Raw genomic sequence first — 19,656 nt, forward strand, 5'->3', positions numbered from 1 at the left:
TCAATATTAACTACTGGGTTATTTGCAATAATGTATGTAGAAACAATTTAGTTCACTTCAACATCGCTTATTAATAAATGGTTCAAATGGCTCTGAGCACTATGGGACTTAACTTCTAAGGTCATCAGTCCCCTAGAACTTACAAATACTTAAACCTAACTAACCTAAGGACATCACACACATCCATGCCCGAGGCAGGATTCGAACCTGCGACCGTAGCAGTCGCGCAGTTCCAGACTGTAGCGCCTAGAAACGCTCAGCCACCCCGGCCGGCCTGCTTATTAATAGATAAATGACACACTCACAGTGCCTTCCTCAGATCTTTTTGCTGGCTTTACACATAAAGATGAACTGGGAGTCTTTTGATGTGTGATTACCATTTCTTTTTTTTTTTTTTTTTTTTTTTTTTTTTTTTTTTTTTTTTTAATTCATATCGTATCAGGTCGAGAAGAATACCAGCAAGGAACCCCAAATCCCTGCACATATAGAGCCTTTGGATTTTCACTTGAACAAACCTAAAGTTCTGCGTTCTGGTTCTACACGCTCCAATCCGGTCTGACCGATCGTTGCCAGAGCATCACCGAATCCGGTACAGAGGGCCACGTGGTCGGCACCCCGCTCTTCAGGTCGTTGTTGGGCTTCTTGACCTTGGAACCGCCACTAATCGGTCGAGCAGCTCCTCTGTTGGCGTCACGAGGCAGAGTGCGCCCCGTACCAGACCCCCCTTCAAGGATAAATCCCTGGCAGTACCGGGAATCGAACCCGGGTCCCCCAAATGGCAGTCAGCCGCGCGGACCACTTAGCTACGTAGGCGGACTTTAGAACAGCAGCAGAGAAAAAAAAACTGCACAAGTACGTGCTCGTAGCTTGATACATTATAACGTGTTATTCCATGTAACTACTATTTCACTTTATTTTGATTTTTACTCTAGCGAATAAATAACAAATAATTTCTTTCATATTTGTAGTTTTATGATGTTACATCTGGCATGTGTTTCAGGCACTTGGAAATGGCTACATAGCGTTGTGTAGCAGTGAAAGAGACAAAATAAAAGGATATTCTGATGCATTTTACAACAGCCAGGGCAGGACACTGAGGTGACAGAAGTCATGGGATTCTTACTAATACCGTGTCTGACCTCCTTTTGCCCACCGTAGTGCAGCACCTCAATGTGACAATAGACTCTACAAGTGTTTGGAAGTCCCCTGCAGGGATACTGAGCCATACTGCCTCTATAGCCGTCCATAACTGCGAAAGTGCTTCCGGTAGTGCACGAACTGACTTCTCAATTACCTCCCATAAATGTTCGATGGGATTGATGTCGGACGATCTGGGTGGCCCCATCATTCACTCAATTTGTCTAGAATGTTCTTCAAAGCAATCACGAACAGTTGTTTTGGAAATCTGTGGTAAGGTCCTATTGGACCAAACTGATGAGGTCATCGGTGCCTAAGCGTACACACTATTTAATCTAACTTAAACTACGTAACTTACGCTAAGGACAACACACACACCCATGCCCGAGGGAGAACGCGAACCTCCGACGGGGGAAGTCGCGCGGACCGTGACAAGGCCCCCAAGACCACACGGCTGCGAACGGTTGTGGCCCAGTGACTTGGTGCATCGTTTTTTAGGAACATGAAGTCTATGAATGACTCCAAATGGTCTCCAAGTAACAAATCATAGCCATTTACACTCAATGACCGGTTCAGTTGTACCAGACCACCTAGTCAATTCCATGTGTACACAGCCCACACCATCACGGGTCTACTTTCAGCTTTCACAGTGCCTTGTTGACAGCTTGGGTCCATGGCTTCGTGGCGTATGCGTCACACTCGAGCCTTACCATCAGCTCTTACCAACTGCAATAGGCCACGGTTTTCCAGTCGTGTAGGGTCCGGGCGGTACGGTAACGAATCCAGAAGAGGCACTGCAGGCGATGTCGTGCTGTTAGCAAAGGCACTCGCGTCGGTCGTCTGCTGCCATAGCCCATTAACCCCAAATTTCACCACAGTGTCGTAATGGATACGTTTGTCGTGCGCGCCACATTCATTTCTCCGGTTAGTGGAGGAGGAGACCAGTGTTTAACGTCCCGTCAACAACGAGGTCATTAGAGACGGAGCACAAGCTCGGATAAGGGAACGATGGGGAAGGAAATCGGCCGTGCCCTTGCAAAGGAACCATCCCGGCATTTGCCTGAAGTGATCTAGGGAAATCACGGAAAACCTATATCAGGATGGCCGGACGCGGGATTGAACCGACGTCCTCCCGAATGCGTGTCCAGTGGGCTAACCACTGCGCCACCTTGCTCCGTCCTCCGGTTAGTTCACGCACCGTTGCTTGTCTGTTAGCACTGACAACTTCACGCGAACGCCGCTGCTGTTGGTCGTCAAGTAGAGGCTGTTGGCCGCTACGTTGCCCGTGGTGAGAGGCAACGCCTGAAATTTGGTATTCTCGGCCCACTGTTGATCAGGGAGTATTGAATTCGCTAACGATTTCCGAATTCGAATGTCCCATGCGCCTAGCTCCAACTACCTTTCCGCTTTCAAAGTCTATTAATCTCCGTCGAGCGCCATAATCACGTCGCAAAACCTTTTCACATAAATCACCTGTATACAAATGACAATTCCGCCAATGCATTGCTCTTTTATATCTTGTGTTCGCGATACCACCGCCATCTGTATATGTGAACAGTGCTATCCCATGACTTTTGTCACGTCAGTGTAGATTATCATTGTGGTGTCACCGCCAGACACCACACTTGCTAGGTGGTAGCCTTTAAATCTGCCGCGGTCCGTTAGTATACGCCGGACCCGCGTGTCGCCACTGTAAGTGATTGCAGACCGAGCGCCAACACACGGCAGGTCTAGTGAGACTTCCTAGCACTCGCCCCAGTTGTACAGCCGACGTTCATAGCAATGGTTCACTGACAAATACGCTCTCATTTGCCGAGATGATAGTTAGCATAGCCTTCAGCTAAGTCATTGGCTACGACCTAGCAAGGCGCCATAGCTTTGATAATTAATATTTTGAAGCATGTATCATCAAGAGCGATGTTCTACAAATGTGGATTAAAGTTAAGTATTACAGCAACTGCGTCCATTTTCTAAGTTCTCATTTCCTTTTAACTGTTCCAGACCTCACGCCAATCTGCGTGAGCTTAACGCGTGCCTTTCGGCTTCCTCTCGTTGTGACTTGGCTGTCTTGCTAAGTCACAACAATCATCATTCGGTATTTCAAACATTAAAGAAATCGCAGTAACTACCATTTGAGAGAGTGTGTCACTTGAGGTGCAACAGCATGAGATTTGTACGGCAACCAATAGTCCAGCATGTGTTGACATTCTTTTCCAGTCGCTCCACAGTGGCTACTGGAACCTCACGACACGTCTGCTCTCTCTGGGAACCCACTGTCCATCCACTGCCGAGCACAGGGCTTTCCGCAACCAGCCGTGTCCTGGCTGCGTGGGCAAGGTAAGAGGAAATGTCACTCAGAATACAACAGATAATCCTTATACATAAAACTCTCGTGTCACAGTGTTGGTTGCCTTACTCCTCCGAAACGGCTCGATCGATTCTGATGAAACTTTACATGTATATTCGGAAGGTCTGAGAATCGGTCGTAATCTATTTTTCATACCCCTAAGTGATAAGGGTGGTCCATCCCCAAAAAAAATTTCTCATTTTTTGGACAGAACTTTTTATTTTTGTATTTTTATGATGTGGCATTAAAAAATACACAAAGCCCTAAATTTTCACCCTTCTACCACCAACCCCTATTATTAATAGCGATTTTAGTAATTTAATAATTTTCAACCCCGGTCGATAAATGATCAATTATCACTTGATCAGTTATCCCCGCCAGGTTTCTACCGGTGATTGTCTTTCGCTACTCGATAGATAGGTAATTGAAGAAAACGTTCCAAAAGCAACGACATGAATATCCCTCTTTGAATCGACGTAACTAGACCGAAAAGTTTAACTAGGTAGCATGCGTCATTCGCCAAACCGACATTTAGGCCTAGCGCATACGCATCGATTTTTATCGTTCGGAAATATATCGTACGATCAAATTCTTTCAGTGGAACAAAGAAGCTCCTATGCTCTCTTTTGTTCCTCTAAAAGAATTTAATCGTACAATATTTTTACGTACGATAAAAATCGATGCGTGTGCGCTTGGCCTTATTCATAATGCTGGCGAACACGTTTCGACACGAAACTGCCGCTATGTTTGTATGCTCATGGACGAGCCGTGTATCGGCTACAATTGTTAAATCCTCACGATCTACCGTAGAAACGCTAGAACTAATAGTGGCCGATACTGCAGGACTTCCCCTGAGCCTTTACTCACTCCTACACAGTTTTCGGCCATTGTTATTCTTTGTGTCACGAGCTCCCGCCAACAACGGCTATTGTGTTACACGTATACTTATGTTACACGTATACAGTATTCTTATAGACCAGAGGTAATTTATATGGCAAAACAACGTTTGGCGGGTCAGCTGTAACACATAAAGATTTTCAGAGGCGGAACGAAGTTCGCCGGGTATAGCTGGTATTTCAGTAATATTTTAATGGTACGAAGTTAATAACCACAGTACATATAACAGTTCAGTAACCGACAATGATAACCACAAATATTACAACCATAGTCTCATGGTCCACCATTGCAGCTTAGAAGAGTTGGATTTTAAAATACTTTGTTATGTGGCTGGAGCGAATAGCACTATGGATCTACACAAACCTCAGACAAACCCTTTAGATTGGACGAAGGTGCTTTGTGAGTTTGGACGTAGAGTTACACAATATCCTAGGAGTGTTCTGTAGCTTTCAGTCTATATGTACATAGGTGGCACAACATAGACTGGGGACGGTGGCGGGGGTATGAAAGTTCCTTAATATTTTGCAAGCCGAATGGTGACTTGTCGAGGTTCTAGTACCAGCACTGTTAGAAAATCTGCGTGATATCGACTTTTAAATTATTTTCTTGAAAGAAAAATACCTGAAGTATTGACAACCTTGTGTGACCTCTAAGAAGACTGTCAGCCAGGTGGCTTATGGGAATAGCTGAATCGAAAGAAACTGAAATAAGAGGGGCATTGAATCAATAATGCAACCAATTTTTTTCATGAAAGCAGATGACTTAATTCAGGATTCCAATGGACCATATTATTCCCCAATCATTTGGTTGCAAAACCCTATTTTTCAACATAGTCTCTGTTCAATGCAGTGGCCTTACACCACCTTACTGGGAGAGCCAGCATGTCCGCATGGTACTATCCTACTGGTCGACGTCAGAGCCAACGTCATGCTGCGTCAATAAGGCCGGCATTACACTATCAAATTTCTTTGTCTAATATCGTTGTCAAAGAAATTTGATGGTGTGATAGGGAACTTTGTCAAAAGCCGTCAAATATTTGATCAAATCTTCGACCATAAATATAATAGACTGGCCCTGACGTCATTTTCGTGGCTCCAACATCTCTGGGCTGAAGTCACGTGAATGTTGGCAAAACATGGTTGTTTCGTGTTGCGCTTATGGCTGTACTCAGCGTTTTGTCGGGGAAATGGCATTACATTTCACGTGTGTTTCTATGATAGTGCAGATGCGTTTATTGAAATCTGCTGAAGTGACTTTTATATGTTTTTTACACTTGAAGTAGAGTATCACGTAAATTAAAGTGTTGAAAGTGATGCCTGTAAAGTCAGACTCATATTAAATTTTGGAAAGTATCTGTGATAATTCGGTTGCACAAGTAAGTATAATCGTTTCTCGTTCCTACTCGTAGGTTCCGTAAGGATGAAAACCGAAGGCAGCTTTGGATACAGGCCCTGAAACGGAAAAACCTTAAGCCATTTGCACATACGCGCCTTTGCTCGAAGCACTTCGCGGAGAAGTGTTTTGATAGGTTAGTTATTATTTACAATGTATATCTATAATTTGTATTTACAGTGTCTGTCATTTTTAAACCTAGGCTCCAAAATTATTTTCTGAAACTGCAAAGTCTCACCTTTCATCTAAAATACCATTTTTTTTAACTGATAGCTTAAACTTTTGTAAAAATAGTGGGAACTGACACCTTTGAAGTGCACCGAAAATTGATACTCTAAAATGGACCTGCTCCTAAAGTAAACAATTTTGACACATAATTCCCATAGCCTATTTTCTTTTATAAGTGACTAGAGCTCGAAACGTGGCGAATACAATGTTTAAAGTTTTGACACGAGCCCACTCTTACTGTTTAAAAGAATTTTAACGACATTTTACTATAATTGATAGTTTATAGTAATTTCGTCCCGCTGCCCACCAGAGTGGCGTTCGATGTATTTGTTAGATTTTATAAATGGTACTTTGAACAAATCCAGGTCAAATGTAGTTCTGGCATAATTTTTCACAAATAAAAAAGTAGTTTTTGTTGGAAGCGTTTGGCAGTCAATTGAGAAATATGGGGAAAATCCGATACAAACATAGGATGGCAGACCGCTGATTTGAAATCCCGCCACGTTTTGCCAACAGTCACGTGGTTTATGTTGGAGCCACACTAGCCCCATAGCTTCTGCACAGCAAGGCCAGTCTACTGGTATCTATGGTCGAAGGATCAAATCTAGGGCATCGCTGTATATTTGATCAGAGAAGTCGCTTGTCTTCTATTCACTGCAGTGTGACATGTTACCACGTGGAGCGCTAGCATCGCTACAGCGTTATGTCATCTGTAGTGTTTTTATAAACATTGCCGGTAAATACAATTGGTGTGTACCGACAACTACAAAATTAATAGAGATGTATGAAGCTGATGAGGCACTTTACAACGTGAGGCATCCTGAATACAAAAGTAGATTAAGAATATTGGAGACCTAACCTAACCTAGCCCTCTCCTGTAGCAAGAAATCGGAGTGTTACAGTGGGCCTGTCTTCTGCAGATATAGCAGTTCTTAAGTGAGTATTGTGCTTTGTGATATGAGGATACACTTCACTGAGCACATACGGAAATGTATGCTCATCCATTCGTAAGTAATTGATGTACGACTTGATGTCCTCCACTATAAGTTCACATAACAAGTTTTATTGAATGTTTCTATCGTGTCTTCGTAAAACCCACAGCTTCACCCAGGTACGTTCCCTTTTTTTCCCCCGCTTCTCTTCCGCATGTGCACACAGTACAATTGTCGTACATGAAACTGCTGTTGACAACAAGTTGTTGTTGTCAGCCATCTTGAACTTTGACGAAAAATATAATGACAGTGTAATACCCCTTTTTAGCACCACGTCAAAAGATCTTTGTCAAATATATTTGACGAATATTTGATCACATCTTTGATCAAATCTTTGACAAAGAAATTTGATAGTGTAATACCGGCCTAACCTCCCCATCATCCATGTACTGCTTCCCGCGGATTTCATCCTTCGTTGGTCAGACAGATGGAAGTCGGAAGTTGCGAGACCTGGGCTGTAGGGTGGATAAGGAATAACAGTCCAATGCAGTTTTGTGAGCTGCTCTCGGGTGCGGAAACTTGTGTGAGCCCTTGTGTTGTCCACGATGTCCGAAAACGAAGTCCGCATTTTTTTTTTTTTTTCAAACGAAATTGACCGAGAAAAGAAAATGTGTTGCATTACTTGTTGAACGCCCCTCGTACTTTTACTGGTGTTGAACGCTTTCAGGTTTCTACCGACCTTATCTAGACAACAAGTATTTAATGCGTACAACATGTCAGTAAATGAGATTACTTCAAACTCGGATAGACACACTGATGAGCAAAACATTACGGCCAGAGGCCACTGCTAAACTGAGTGCCGCCTTGGCCTCGCGGGTGCATGATGCGGGAAGGAAAGTGCATTAAACGAGCAGAAACGAATGGTATTATTCTAACGGTGATATGGGCTGCAAATGGGGAAATTCACTGACATAACCGACTTTGACGAAGGGAAGTGTACTATGGCTCGCCATCTGGGATCGAGCGTCTTGGAAATGGTTAAACTGGTCGGATCTTCGCGTGCTTCTGTCGCGGGCATCTGTGCAAAGTGGTAGGCACAAGATGTTGGACGTCTACACCCCATCGAAGAACGTGGAGGTCGTAGATTTTTCAGCTCTGTAAAGGAAGATAGACGCTGAACACTGTACTCAGCAGCAGACGACCTACGTTACGATTTCAGTGGGTTTAGGAACATCGAAATACGACCGAGAATCAATCATTGCTACGAACTGAATGCTGGTTAAAAATGGTTCAAATGGCTCTGAGCACTAGGAGACTTAACATCTGAGGTCATTAGTCCCCTAGAACTTAGAACTACTTAAACCTAACTAACCTAAGGACATCACACACATCCATGCCCGAGGCGGGATTCGAACCTGCGACCGTAGAGGCCGCGCGGTTCCAGACTGAAGCGCCTAGAACCGCTCGGCCACACTGGCCGGCATACTGGTTAAAATCAGAAACTGGTAGCAGTGATATTTTTAGAAAACGTTAAGTGTATATCGAAAGGGTGGACTAATGGGAAATGAAGGGTGTGTATTTGTAGCAATAGATTAGAAACTCCAATCCTTCGAGATAGAAATTGAAGTTACATGAGAGCTTGCTTGGTCAAGACTTAATATCGAGAATGGGCATAAACATATAATTGTGTAACACCCCATCTGTTTTCTGCCTTCCATCGTGGGTACGAATTACGTTCATAAAGTTTTTATTGGAATGTCAAAGTAATAATTCAGCGATTAATCTCGGTCTGAGATAAAGCTAAGCAAAAGATAAGATAGAAGATATCGGGTAATCAAAAAGTGAGTATAAATTTGAAAACTGAATAAATCACGGAATAATGTTGATAGAGAGGTACAAATTGACACACATGCTTGGAATGACGTTGGGTTTTATTAGAACCAAAAAAATACAAAAGTTCAAAAAATGTCCGACAGATGGCGCTTCATCTGATCAGAATAGCAATAATTAGCATAACAGAGTAAGACAAAGCAAAGACGATGTTCTTTACAGGAAATGCTCAATATGTCCACCATCATTCCCCAACAATAGCTGTAGTCGAGTAATAATGTTGTGAACAGCACTGTAAAGCATGTCAGGAGTTATGGTGAGGCATTGGCGTGGGATGTTGTCTTTCAGCATCCCTAGAGATGTCGTTCGATCACGATACACTTGCGACTTCAGGTAACCCCAAAGCCAATAATCACACGGACTGAGGTCTGGGGACCTGGGTGGCCAAGTTTAGATTAGATTAGATTAATACAAGTTCCATGGATCATGAATACGATATTTCGTAATGATGTGGAACGAGTCGAATTTTCCAATACATGACATAATTAGGTTAATTTAACAACATACTTAAGTTAATATAACAACTTTATTTTTTTTGTGTTTTTTTGTTTTTCTTTATTTTATTATTTTTATTTTTTATTTTTTTAATATTTTTTTCTTAATTTATATCTAAAAATTCCTCTATGGAGTAGAAGGAGTTGTCATTCAGAAATTCTTTTAATTTCTTCTTAAATACTTGTTGGTTATCTGTCAGACTTTTGATACTATTTGGTAAGTGACCAAAGACTTTAGTGCCAGTATAATTCACCCCTTTCTGTGCCAAAGTTAGATTTAATCTTGAATAGTGAAGATCATCCTTTCTCCTAGTATTGTAGTTATGCACACTGCTATTACTTTTGAATTGGGTTTGGTTGTTAATAACAAATTTCATAAGAGAGTATATATACTGAGAAGCTACTGTGAATATCCCTAGATCCTTAAATAAATGTCTGCAGGATGATCTTGGGTGGACTCCAGCTATTATTCTGATTACACGCTTTTGTGCAATAAATACTTTATTCCTCAGTGATGAATTACCCCAAAATATGATGCCATATGAAAGCAATGAGTGAAAATAGGCGTAGTAAGCTAATTTACTAAGATGTTTATCACCAAAATTTGCAATGACCCTTATTGCATAAGTAGCTGAACTCAAACGTTTCGGCAGATCATCAATGTGTTTCTTCCAATTTAATCTCTCATCAATGGACACACCTAAAAATTTGGAATATTCTACCTTCTGATTAAGGTCTATATTTATTAATGGCGTCATACCATTCACTGTACGGAACTGTATGTACTGTGTCTTATCAAAATTCAGTGAGAGTCCGTTTACAAGGAACCACTTAGTAATTTTCTGAAAGACAGTATTGACAATTTCATCAGTTAATTCTTGTTTGTCAGGTGTGATTACTATACTTGTATCATCAGCAAAGAGAACTAACTTTGCCTCTTCATGAATATAGAATGGCAAGTCATTAATATATAATAAGAACAACAAAGGACCCAAGACTGACCCTTCTGGAACCCCATTCTTGATAGTTCCCCAGTTTGAGGAATGTGCTGATCTTTGCATGTTATGAGAACTACTTATTTCAACTTTCTGCACTCTTCCAGTTAGGTACGAATTAAACCATTTGTGCATTGTCCCACTCATGCCACAATACTTGAGCTTGTCTAGCAGAATTTCATGATTTACACAATCAAAAGCCTTTGAGAGATCACAAAAAATCCCAATGGGTGGTGTTCAGTTATTCATATCATTCAAAATTTGACTGGTGAAAGCATATATGGCATTTTCTGTTGAAAAACCTTTCTGGAAACCAAACTGACATTTTGTTAGTACTTCATTTTTACAGATATGTGAAGCTACTCTTGAATACATTACTTTCTCAAAAATTTTGGATAAAGCTGTTAGAAGGGAGATTGGACGGTAATTGTTGACATCAGATCTATCCCCCTTTTTATGCAAATGTATAACAATAGCATATTTCAGTCTATCAGGGAAAATGCCCTGTTTCAGAGAGCTATTACACAGGTGGCTGAGAATCTTACTTATCTGTTGACAACAAGCTTTTAGTATTTTGCTGGAAATGCCACCAATTCCATGTGAGTTTTTGCTTTTAAGCAAGTTTATTATTTTCCTAATTTCAGAGGGAGAAGTGGGTGAGATTTCAATTGTATCAAATTGCATAGGTATGGCCTCTTCCATTAACAGCCTAGCATCTTCTAATGAACACCTGGATCCTACTATATCCACAAGATTTAGAAAATGATTATTAAAAATATTTTCAACTTCTGACTTTTTGTTCATAAAGTTTTCATTCAATTTGATGGTGATACTGTCTTCCTCTGCTCTTGGTTGACCTGTTTCTCGTTTAATAATATTCCAAATTGTTTTAATTTTATTATCAGAGTTGCTGATTTCAGACATGATACACATACTCCTGGATTTTTTAATAATTTTTCTTAATATAAAACAGTAGTTTTTATAATGTTTGATAGTTTCTGGGTCACTACTCTTTCTTGCTGTCAGATACATTTCCCTTTTCCGGTTACAAGATATTTTTATACGCTTAGTAAGCCATGGTTTGTTACAAGGTTTCTTACGAGTATATTTAACTATTTTCTTGGGGAAGCAGTTTTCAAATGCATTTACAAAAATGTCATGAAATAAATTATATTTTAAATTGGCATCAGGTTCACGGTACACCTCATCCCAGTCTAACTGCTGTAGGCTTTCCCTGAAATTCGCAATTGTTAAATCATTGACTGAACGTACTACTTTGGAGGACTGTTTAGTATTGCTGAATGGAGCTATGTCATATATTGTAACTAGCTGTGCACCATGATCAGAAAGACCATTCTCGACAGGCTGAGCATTTATCTGGTTAAACTTATCTTGGTCTATAAAGAAGTTATCTATTAGGGAGCTGCTATCCTTTACCACCCGAGTAGGAAAATCAATAACGGGTGTCAAATTGAAAGAACCAGGTAAAACTTCAAGGTCATTTTTCCTATTACCCTCTTTAAGAGAATCTACATTGAAGTCACCACAAATAATAATTTGCGTCCCTCTGTCTGACAGATAGCACAACAAGGAGTCCAAATTTTTCAGAAATAGATGAAAATTTCCTGATGGGGACCTATATACAGTTACAATTATAAATGTGCCTTTATTTAATTTAAGCTCACAGGCACATGCTTCTATATGTTTCTCTACACAAAACTTTTTTGTTTCTATACTTTTTGCACAATGATAACTTTTGACATATATGGCAACTCCTCCTTTCTCCATATTTTCTCTCATTACATGTGCAGAGAGCTTATATCCACTTACATTTAACTTATCCATATCAGTAACAATGTGATGCTCAGACAGGCATAGCATATCTATTTCATTCTCAACTTCTAAATCTTCTAAACAAACCAGAAGCTCATTTACTTTATTCTTTAAACTCCCAATATTTTGATGAAATATACTTACATTATTTTTAATTATACTTTTACGAGAACATTTCCTTATTCTAACATTTGCAGTACTCTCCTGTCTGAGTTTCTCGTTGTGCTTAGGCCTAGTTCCTATACCAGTGGTCACATGGTGTTCAGAGAGGCAGATTATGTCAACTGGGTTGGGTGACTTTAATTCATCAATGCAATTACCTAGGACTGAGATACAACTTGGTGGAGATAAAATTTCTGGTGATTGGTGAAAATTTATAATTGACAGCTGTGATTGGTGATCCAATGTGCTAGAATTGTGCTGTTTAATTTCTTTCCTAAACTGAAGATTTGTTTCAATCCTAACCTCTCGCAGAACTTGACATCTTTCTGTCTTACCTATCCTAAAAAAGGTACTGCTCCAACACCTGTAACCACTGGTATTTTACCATTCATGGCAGTGCCTCCCCCCCTTAAATTTCCTGCTATTACCCCAGCCAGTTTCCCCTTCCCTTTCCTGTTGAGATGTAGGCCGTGCCTGGTATAGTCCCACCTACTGAGATAATCAACAGGAACCACACCAATATGAGCCCCCGCACCCGACCCAAGCAGCCGTTCCAACTCCAAATTAACTCTCCCAACAGAAGAGTTCAAATGAGGCCGGTCATGGCGTCTCAGGACAGATACAAATTCAACATTGATGTGTCTCGATGCCGACGCAATCTTTACCAGGTCACACTCTATACTGTACCCAGGATCTCTGTCGATGCTGTTCCCCGGCCCTCCCACAATAACTACGGTGTCTTCCCTAGTAAATCCTTTACAGAGTGAACCTAAATCCTCTGTCACCTGATCCAGACTAGCACTTGGTTTGAAAAAATTTGTGACCTGGTATTCTGGTCCTAATTCCTCCTGCAGAAGTTGGCCTACACCTCTGGCATGAGAACTGCCTAACAACAAAACTTTCTTCCTTTTCGATGACTTTCCTACATTCTTTTTCAATTTCCTATTGAAAGTTTGTTGTGTCCTGTCTACACCCACCTCTGCTTGAGGCTCATCAGTTTCTAACTGAAGCAACAGGTCAAACTTATTTTTGACATTCACCACAAAACTGTCAGACTTAGTTCTAGGCCTGTTCCTTCTGCTACTTGTTGCCACTTCCCACCTCTCTTTGCCTTTCTCCCTCCTTAACCTGTCCAGATCTTCCCTAGCCTGATCTAGCTCAGCCTGAAGGGCAGCAATTTTCCCCTCCTGTTCCACTATCTTCCTATCTCTGCTGCAAATCCTACATAACCACTGATGAGCCTGATCCACTTCCCCGACACCCAAGCCACTGCAGTCCCCCCAGTGAAAAAAACTACTGCATCCATCACACCAAACTCCGGAACTAACAATTCTACGGCAAGTCAGGCACTTCTCACTCATGGTAAAAATAATACTTTAGCTAGAATAAATCAATTAAATTACCGAAAATCAAAAAAGATGTTACAAGAATTAAGCCTATTCACAAATGTATATAAGCAAGTTTCTGATTTAAAATTCCGCTGTTTTTCTGAGATCTGTATTAAAACAATGAAGGTATACGCTATTTATTATATATTTCACTCGATGGAATGAAAAAAAAGGACAATTAAACGAGATACTTTAACTTTGATTCTCCAAAAACGTTAGGAGAATTAGGCCTATAAACAAATGTATATAAGCAAGTTTCTGACATAAAGTTACGCTGTTTTTTCTGAAATTTGTATTAAAACAATGAAGTTATTCGCTATTTACGGTAGTTTACTTATTTGTTACCGAGAAACTAGTTAAATTACCGTGAAACAAGAAATAAACACGTTTACAAAATTTAAGCCCAAGCGCGACTTCGCGAAGTTACGATCTTTTCGTGTTTTCTGAAAAAATACGCAAAGAAAAGTAAAACCTTTAACGGCAAGACTAAACGATACACTAATGCACGTATTCAATTTGTTGTCGGCGTTAAACTAAATTATATTCCTGTCTAAATCACTTAACTTTCTGGAAATGGTTTCTGGCGTCACTTACTCGGCGGCCATCTTGCTTTCAAGACGAAAGTGACGCCTGAGCACACGATCATCACCAAACGACGCGCGCAAGAGATCTTTCACGCGTCTAGCAATATGGGGTGGTTCTAATAAAACCCCATGTCATTCCAAGCACGTGTGTCAATTTTTACATCTCTAGCTACATTATTCCGTGGTTTATTAAGTTTTTTAAATTTATACTGATTTTTTGATCACCCGGTACATACTACCATGCTCACAGCATACAATACATCAGTTTCTACGATTCGTCCGTCCTCCCCTAGGACATTAAGACAAAAAACCTTTTGATTTCATTTCGGCATATAATAATTTGCTAGATGAATGCAAACATATTGCTACAAATATACAGTGGCCTGTCTACCAGTATGACTTCTTCATCTGATCAGGGATAGCATCTCATTCCTAATGACAGAAGCAAAGTCTGATTTCTTGGACACAGTTACAGCACTGCAAAGACAAACGGGGGAAACAAGACAATGGGTAATCCTCAAATTCACATACGGATCAGAGACAACAGGAGAGGACAACACAGGATGTGCTATATTTAGTCCACAGCTGCAGATGGCCCAAAAATACAAATTACGAGCAACTACATCTATCTATCTGACCGAGCGGTACAATGGTGTATGAATCGGAAATACGCATCCTATGCAATATTATCATACTCGAAAAATGTACTTCAGACAATATAAATATAAAAGTCCCAAAAACCACCAATGAATACTTATTCCAAGTTCGTTATTGATAATGTGAGCGGCTCAGAAGGCAGAAGCAAATCTGCATTTAAGTGTGTGAAAGCCCATTGTGGAATCCCAGGCAATGGAAAAGTAGATCACTTGGTAAATCAGGCTACAAGCAATGGAACAACATTTGACATAAAGCTTCCGTATTAGGAATTTGGACAAATTATTCGAAAAGGACATACGAATCCTAGCAGGAGAATGGATGCAGAGCTCACGACAAAAAGAATGTTTATGGACCCCAACAAGCAACATCCACGTTAAGCAGATAAGACCCAATCCTGGAACATTTCCAGAGCATTTATATCGATTGCAAATAAGCCAAACACCTGGATAGATATGGACCATATATTATCTCAATGCCACAAATATAGTGAGTCAGGCAACAAGTTTTTAGCATTTGTCATGAAATGTAAAATCCCGCAACCAATGTCAGTCAAGTCCTTACTAATGAATCCAACATTAAAATCACAGGAAGATAATAAAAAAAATGGTTCAAATGGCTCTGAGCATTATGGGACTTAACATCTGTGGTCATCAGTCCCCTAGAACGTAGAACTACTTAAACCTAACTAACCTAAGGACATCACACACATCCATGCCCGAGGCAGGATCCGAACCTGCGACCGTAGCAGTCGCGCGGTTCCGGACGAGCGCCTAGAACCGCATGGCCACCGCGGCCGGCGGAAGATAATCGAATTTACGTCAAATGGACAGATAAAGATATAAAGTTTAATAGCAGATATAAGGGACAGTTAAAGTGGAACTACACCAAAAGAAGATTGAACTATGATATTATTATTAAGCAGCAATGACTGAAAGGTGTCTAACCGAAGTAAAAAAAAAGAAATCTCTGCCTACTCTCTTATGTTTCTCCCTTCCATAGGGGAAGTCGAAGATTATTAATTAGCAGTCTCCATTACCAGTCTGAAGAGGACGAGCATGTAATAAGAGTTCTGTTCCGCCATTAGCAACAGCATACGCAAATGAGCGGAGGCCGCCATTAATGCAATTTACCCAAGGAGCGATCGTAATAGCTGTAGTGTTCACTGCACACATCGACTGCTGTGATCGCGCGCGTTAGCTCCATTCGCGCCATCTTGAGATGCAGTTGCACGAGGAGACAAACGAATGGCGTTGGTTGGTTGTTTTGGGGAAGGAGACCAGACAGTGAGGTCATCGGTCTTATCGGATTAGGGAAGGACGGGGAAGGAAGTCGGCCGAGCCCTTTGATAGGAACCATCCACGAATGGCGTCAACCCCCAGTTACGTACACCTATGCACGAGCGCCCCAAGTGTGCATATCTGTAACTATAGCCTGGTTCACGTAGACCTATTACATCGTCCACGCGGGATATACCTGGTACACATTAGAGTTGGACAACATGATTCTTTTTCCCGATTCGATTCCTACGATTCAATCTCACACTGCGAATCGATTCCTACGATTCGTTCACGATTCTTTCACGATTCATTCTAGTCTGCGATGGCACGATTCTTACGGAGTGCAAAAAGTTTTATATCTTACTCACAGATGGCAGGACATGCCTGAAATTGTCAATGGGGTTAGAATCGAACTGTGTCATGATAAGATATGCCAGAAATAGTTTATTTATGAGTAAACATGCATATGACGTTACAAGTATGATTCTCAATTTATACGTGTAATGCCTTAATTGATGAAGGTAATGTTTGATTTGATTGCATCTTTTGTTTTATTTCAGTATGACAGGAAAGAGGAGTCGATTTGTGCGAAAGGTGGTGCAAAATTATGTGGTATGCCAGTTTGGTTGTGTGGCTTGAACGTATCTGACTACAGTCTTCTGTTTTATAGTAACAAAATCTAGCAATGAGGCAGACGTGGTTTGGCTCATATCATCCTATGTTTTTCTGTGCTAAGATGTCTTTCCAAGTCCACATCACCCTTGTCATTCATAACGCAGCTGACAGCCCTCCCACACAGCAAATTTAGCTTAACTTTCATGTCTTCTAAATACAAAGCATAGGTATTTTGCTTTTAATTTGTCTGAGAACATGCCGCAGTCACTACTATTTACGTGAGAAGACGACATACTTCTAAACAGTAGGATTCAATCGTATACAGCGACATTACTTCACTAAAATTTATATGAATCTGAACACGATAACATTCGAAAACTCGAACTTGAAATTATTAATTAAAAAGCTTTTGTTTAAAGATAAACTTAAAAATCAAAATCGGTATCTAAACATAAAATTTTATCCAAACTGTTAAAGCCGTTCCCAAGAAACACGAAATTCGCGTTTTTATTTAAAAAATTATTTTGTGTAAAATCGCGTGCTGTAAGGAAAGACACCTATATACAGATAAACATAAAAACCAAAACTTTAACAACATTCAATATGTACTAAAAAAGTTTTACGAGATGGCGTTATAAAAACATGTGAAATAGCTTTTTCATAATATAAAATTGCGTTTTTACGAATGGAGCTATGTAGGATATATATATTGCAAAATTGACTTTTTACGAAAAAATAGAACTATGTAGGTGAACTCAAAAAGCAAAAACCAGTCTAAATACAAAATTTCATCCAAATCGTTAGGGCCGTTTTCGAGATACGCGAAATATAATACATAATCGTGTGTATAGAAAGTGTGTGTGTTTTGCATTGCATCTGCAACAAATAAAGAGGTACGTATTTATTCATCATACTTGGATTTCTTGGTTTTAATCGTCTGTATTGGGAGCTGTGTACTCGCTGTATATCGTTTCTGTCATCACTAGTTCGTGTATTACTCGCGAAAACTAAGGTGACGTGGGCGCGGTGGTTGATGGTAGCGATAGTAAATGGGGAATGCCTTTACGCTGGTTCCCGTCAGCCACCGCCAAGTGTCAGCTTGGTTTCCACGAGTAATATTACGGCCCACGAACTTCGTTTGTTCGTTCCGAGCTTCCTTTGTTCACACGCATTCTCCACTTGACTGCCATCTTGCGGTCATAATCATTCGGCACGACTCGGCATGATTCGGAACTTGCCTTCGAAGCACAGCGTACTAAGAATCGATGAATCGTTGGAATCGTCACGACTCGGAAACACGCAATCGTTCTTACGATTCTTTTGAACGACAATTCGTCCGTATCACGATTCGATTCTTACGATTCTTTATTTAGAGTCGTTCAAATGAACGACTCATTCACGAATCGCCACAACTCTAGTACACATGCGCAGTAGACAGTGATAACGCGCGAAACGCTAACAGAACTGTCTGATCTAACAGTCGTTCGTTCTGCTGCGCGAAACACAAGGGGGGAACGTGTGACATATTGGAACGTGATTCGTTCAAATTATTTATATGGCTCAAGGTTCCTATTCAATAATAAATTGTTTTTTATCATTATATATTGACTAATTGTTATTCTCTTATGTAGGTTACTACTATCCTGAGTTACAGACTAAACAGTTAAGCTTTATATTACCAGTCTTGGTGACACAGGTACATGTATTTATACAGCATTTTGCACATGGAGGACCCACTTGTTTTTGGAGCTATTGCCCTGGCAGTGACAGTAAATCTTCGGATTAGGGCAGAACGATGACGAAAACAAAAAGCCAGACGTTGTTGGCTGAAAAGAAGTGATAAAGGCAGGGGTATATTATTCACTGCTTATGAAAGAATTGAGGCTCGAAGATCCACATGGATTTCGGAGATTCGTGAGGATGGACATGGCCTCTTTCGAGACGCTGCTGTCTGTGATAGAAGATGGAATTAGCAAGTGCGACAGTCATGAGGGAGGCTGTCTCACGTTCTCGAAATCATATAACAATAAGCAAACAACAAGCGGAAAGCACTGTGGTACACCCTTCTGCGCATGCACCAATTATTGCTGCCTACTCCGCATGCGCGGATTGACGGCAGTTTAGAACTGGCGCACGGATAATGTGACTACTAATTTTCATAGTTTCACCCATTCTACCACTAGATGGCTGTCGCGCTAGACGAGTTCCTTTCACGGTGGATTGTCGTGTATACCCATTTTAGCAGCCAGCGGACCGAAAGTAACCGTTAAGTGGCGATCCAAAATTACAGGACATTGTGAAAAATTAGCACACATTTGGTTTAGCAAAAAATATCAAACAGTTACGTGAAGAAGGAATACAGACACGCACAGCCAAAGATGTTTCTGACTGTGTAAAAAGCCGTTGCAGTTTTGCTGTTATATGATTGAGGAAGGTGGAGAGAGTACGTCAAGACGCTAGAGTTGGGTAACACGATTCTTTTTCCCGATTCGATTCCTACGATTCAATCTCACATTGCGAATCGATTACTACGATTCGTTCACGATTCATTCTAGTCTTCGATGGCACGATTCTTACGGAATGCAAAAAGTTCTACATCTTACTCACAGATGGCAGGACATGTCTAAAATTGTCAATGGGGTTAGAATCGAACTGTGTGATGATGAGATATGCCACAAATAGTTTATTTATGAGTAAACATGCAAATGACGTTGCAAGTGTGATTCTCGATTTATAGGTGTAATGCCTTAATTGTTGAAAGGTCACGTTTGATTTGATTGCATCTATTGTTTTATTTCAGTATGCCAGAAAAGAGGAGTCGATTTGCG

At 40.7% G+C, this 19,656-nt stretch overlaps 1 protein-coding gene across 1 annotated transcript in view; it reads left to right on the plus strand.

Moving 5' to 3' along the window:
- The window catches only part of LOC124779577 (Down syndrome cell adhesion molecule-like protein Dscam2), a 432,737-nt gene that overhangs the window by 241,766 nt on the left and 171,315 nt on the right, over positions 1-19,656 (plus strand). The window contains exon 12 of the mRNA XM_047253719.1: positions 3,355-3,474. Within this exon, the coding sequence (XP_047109675.1) occupies positions 3,355-3,474 (120 nt within the window). The remainder of the gene's footprint in view (positions 1-3,354; positions 3,475-19,656) is intronic.

Source organism: Schistocerca piceifrons, chromosome 1, assembly GCF_021461385.2.
Source record: "Schistocerca piceifrons isolate TAMUIC-IGC-003096 chromosome 1, iqSchPice1.1, whole genome shotgun sequence".
Lineage (NCBI taxonomy): Eukaryota > Metazoa > Arthropoda > Insecta > Orthoptera > Acrididae > Schistocerca > Schistocerca piceifrons.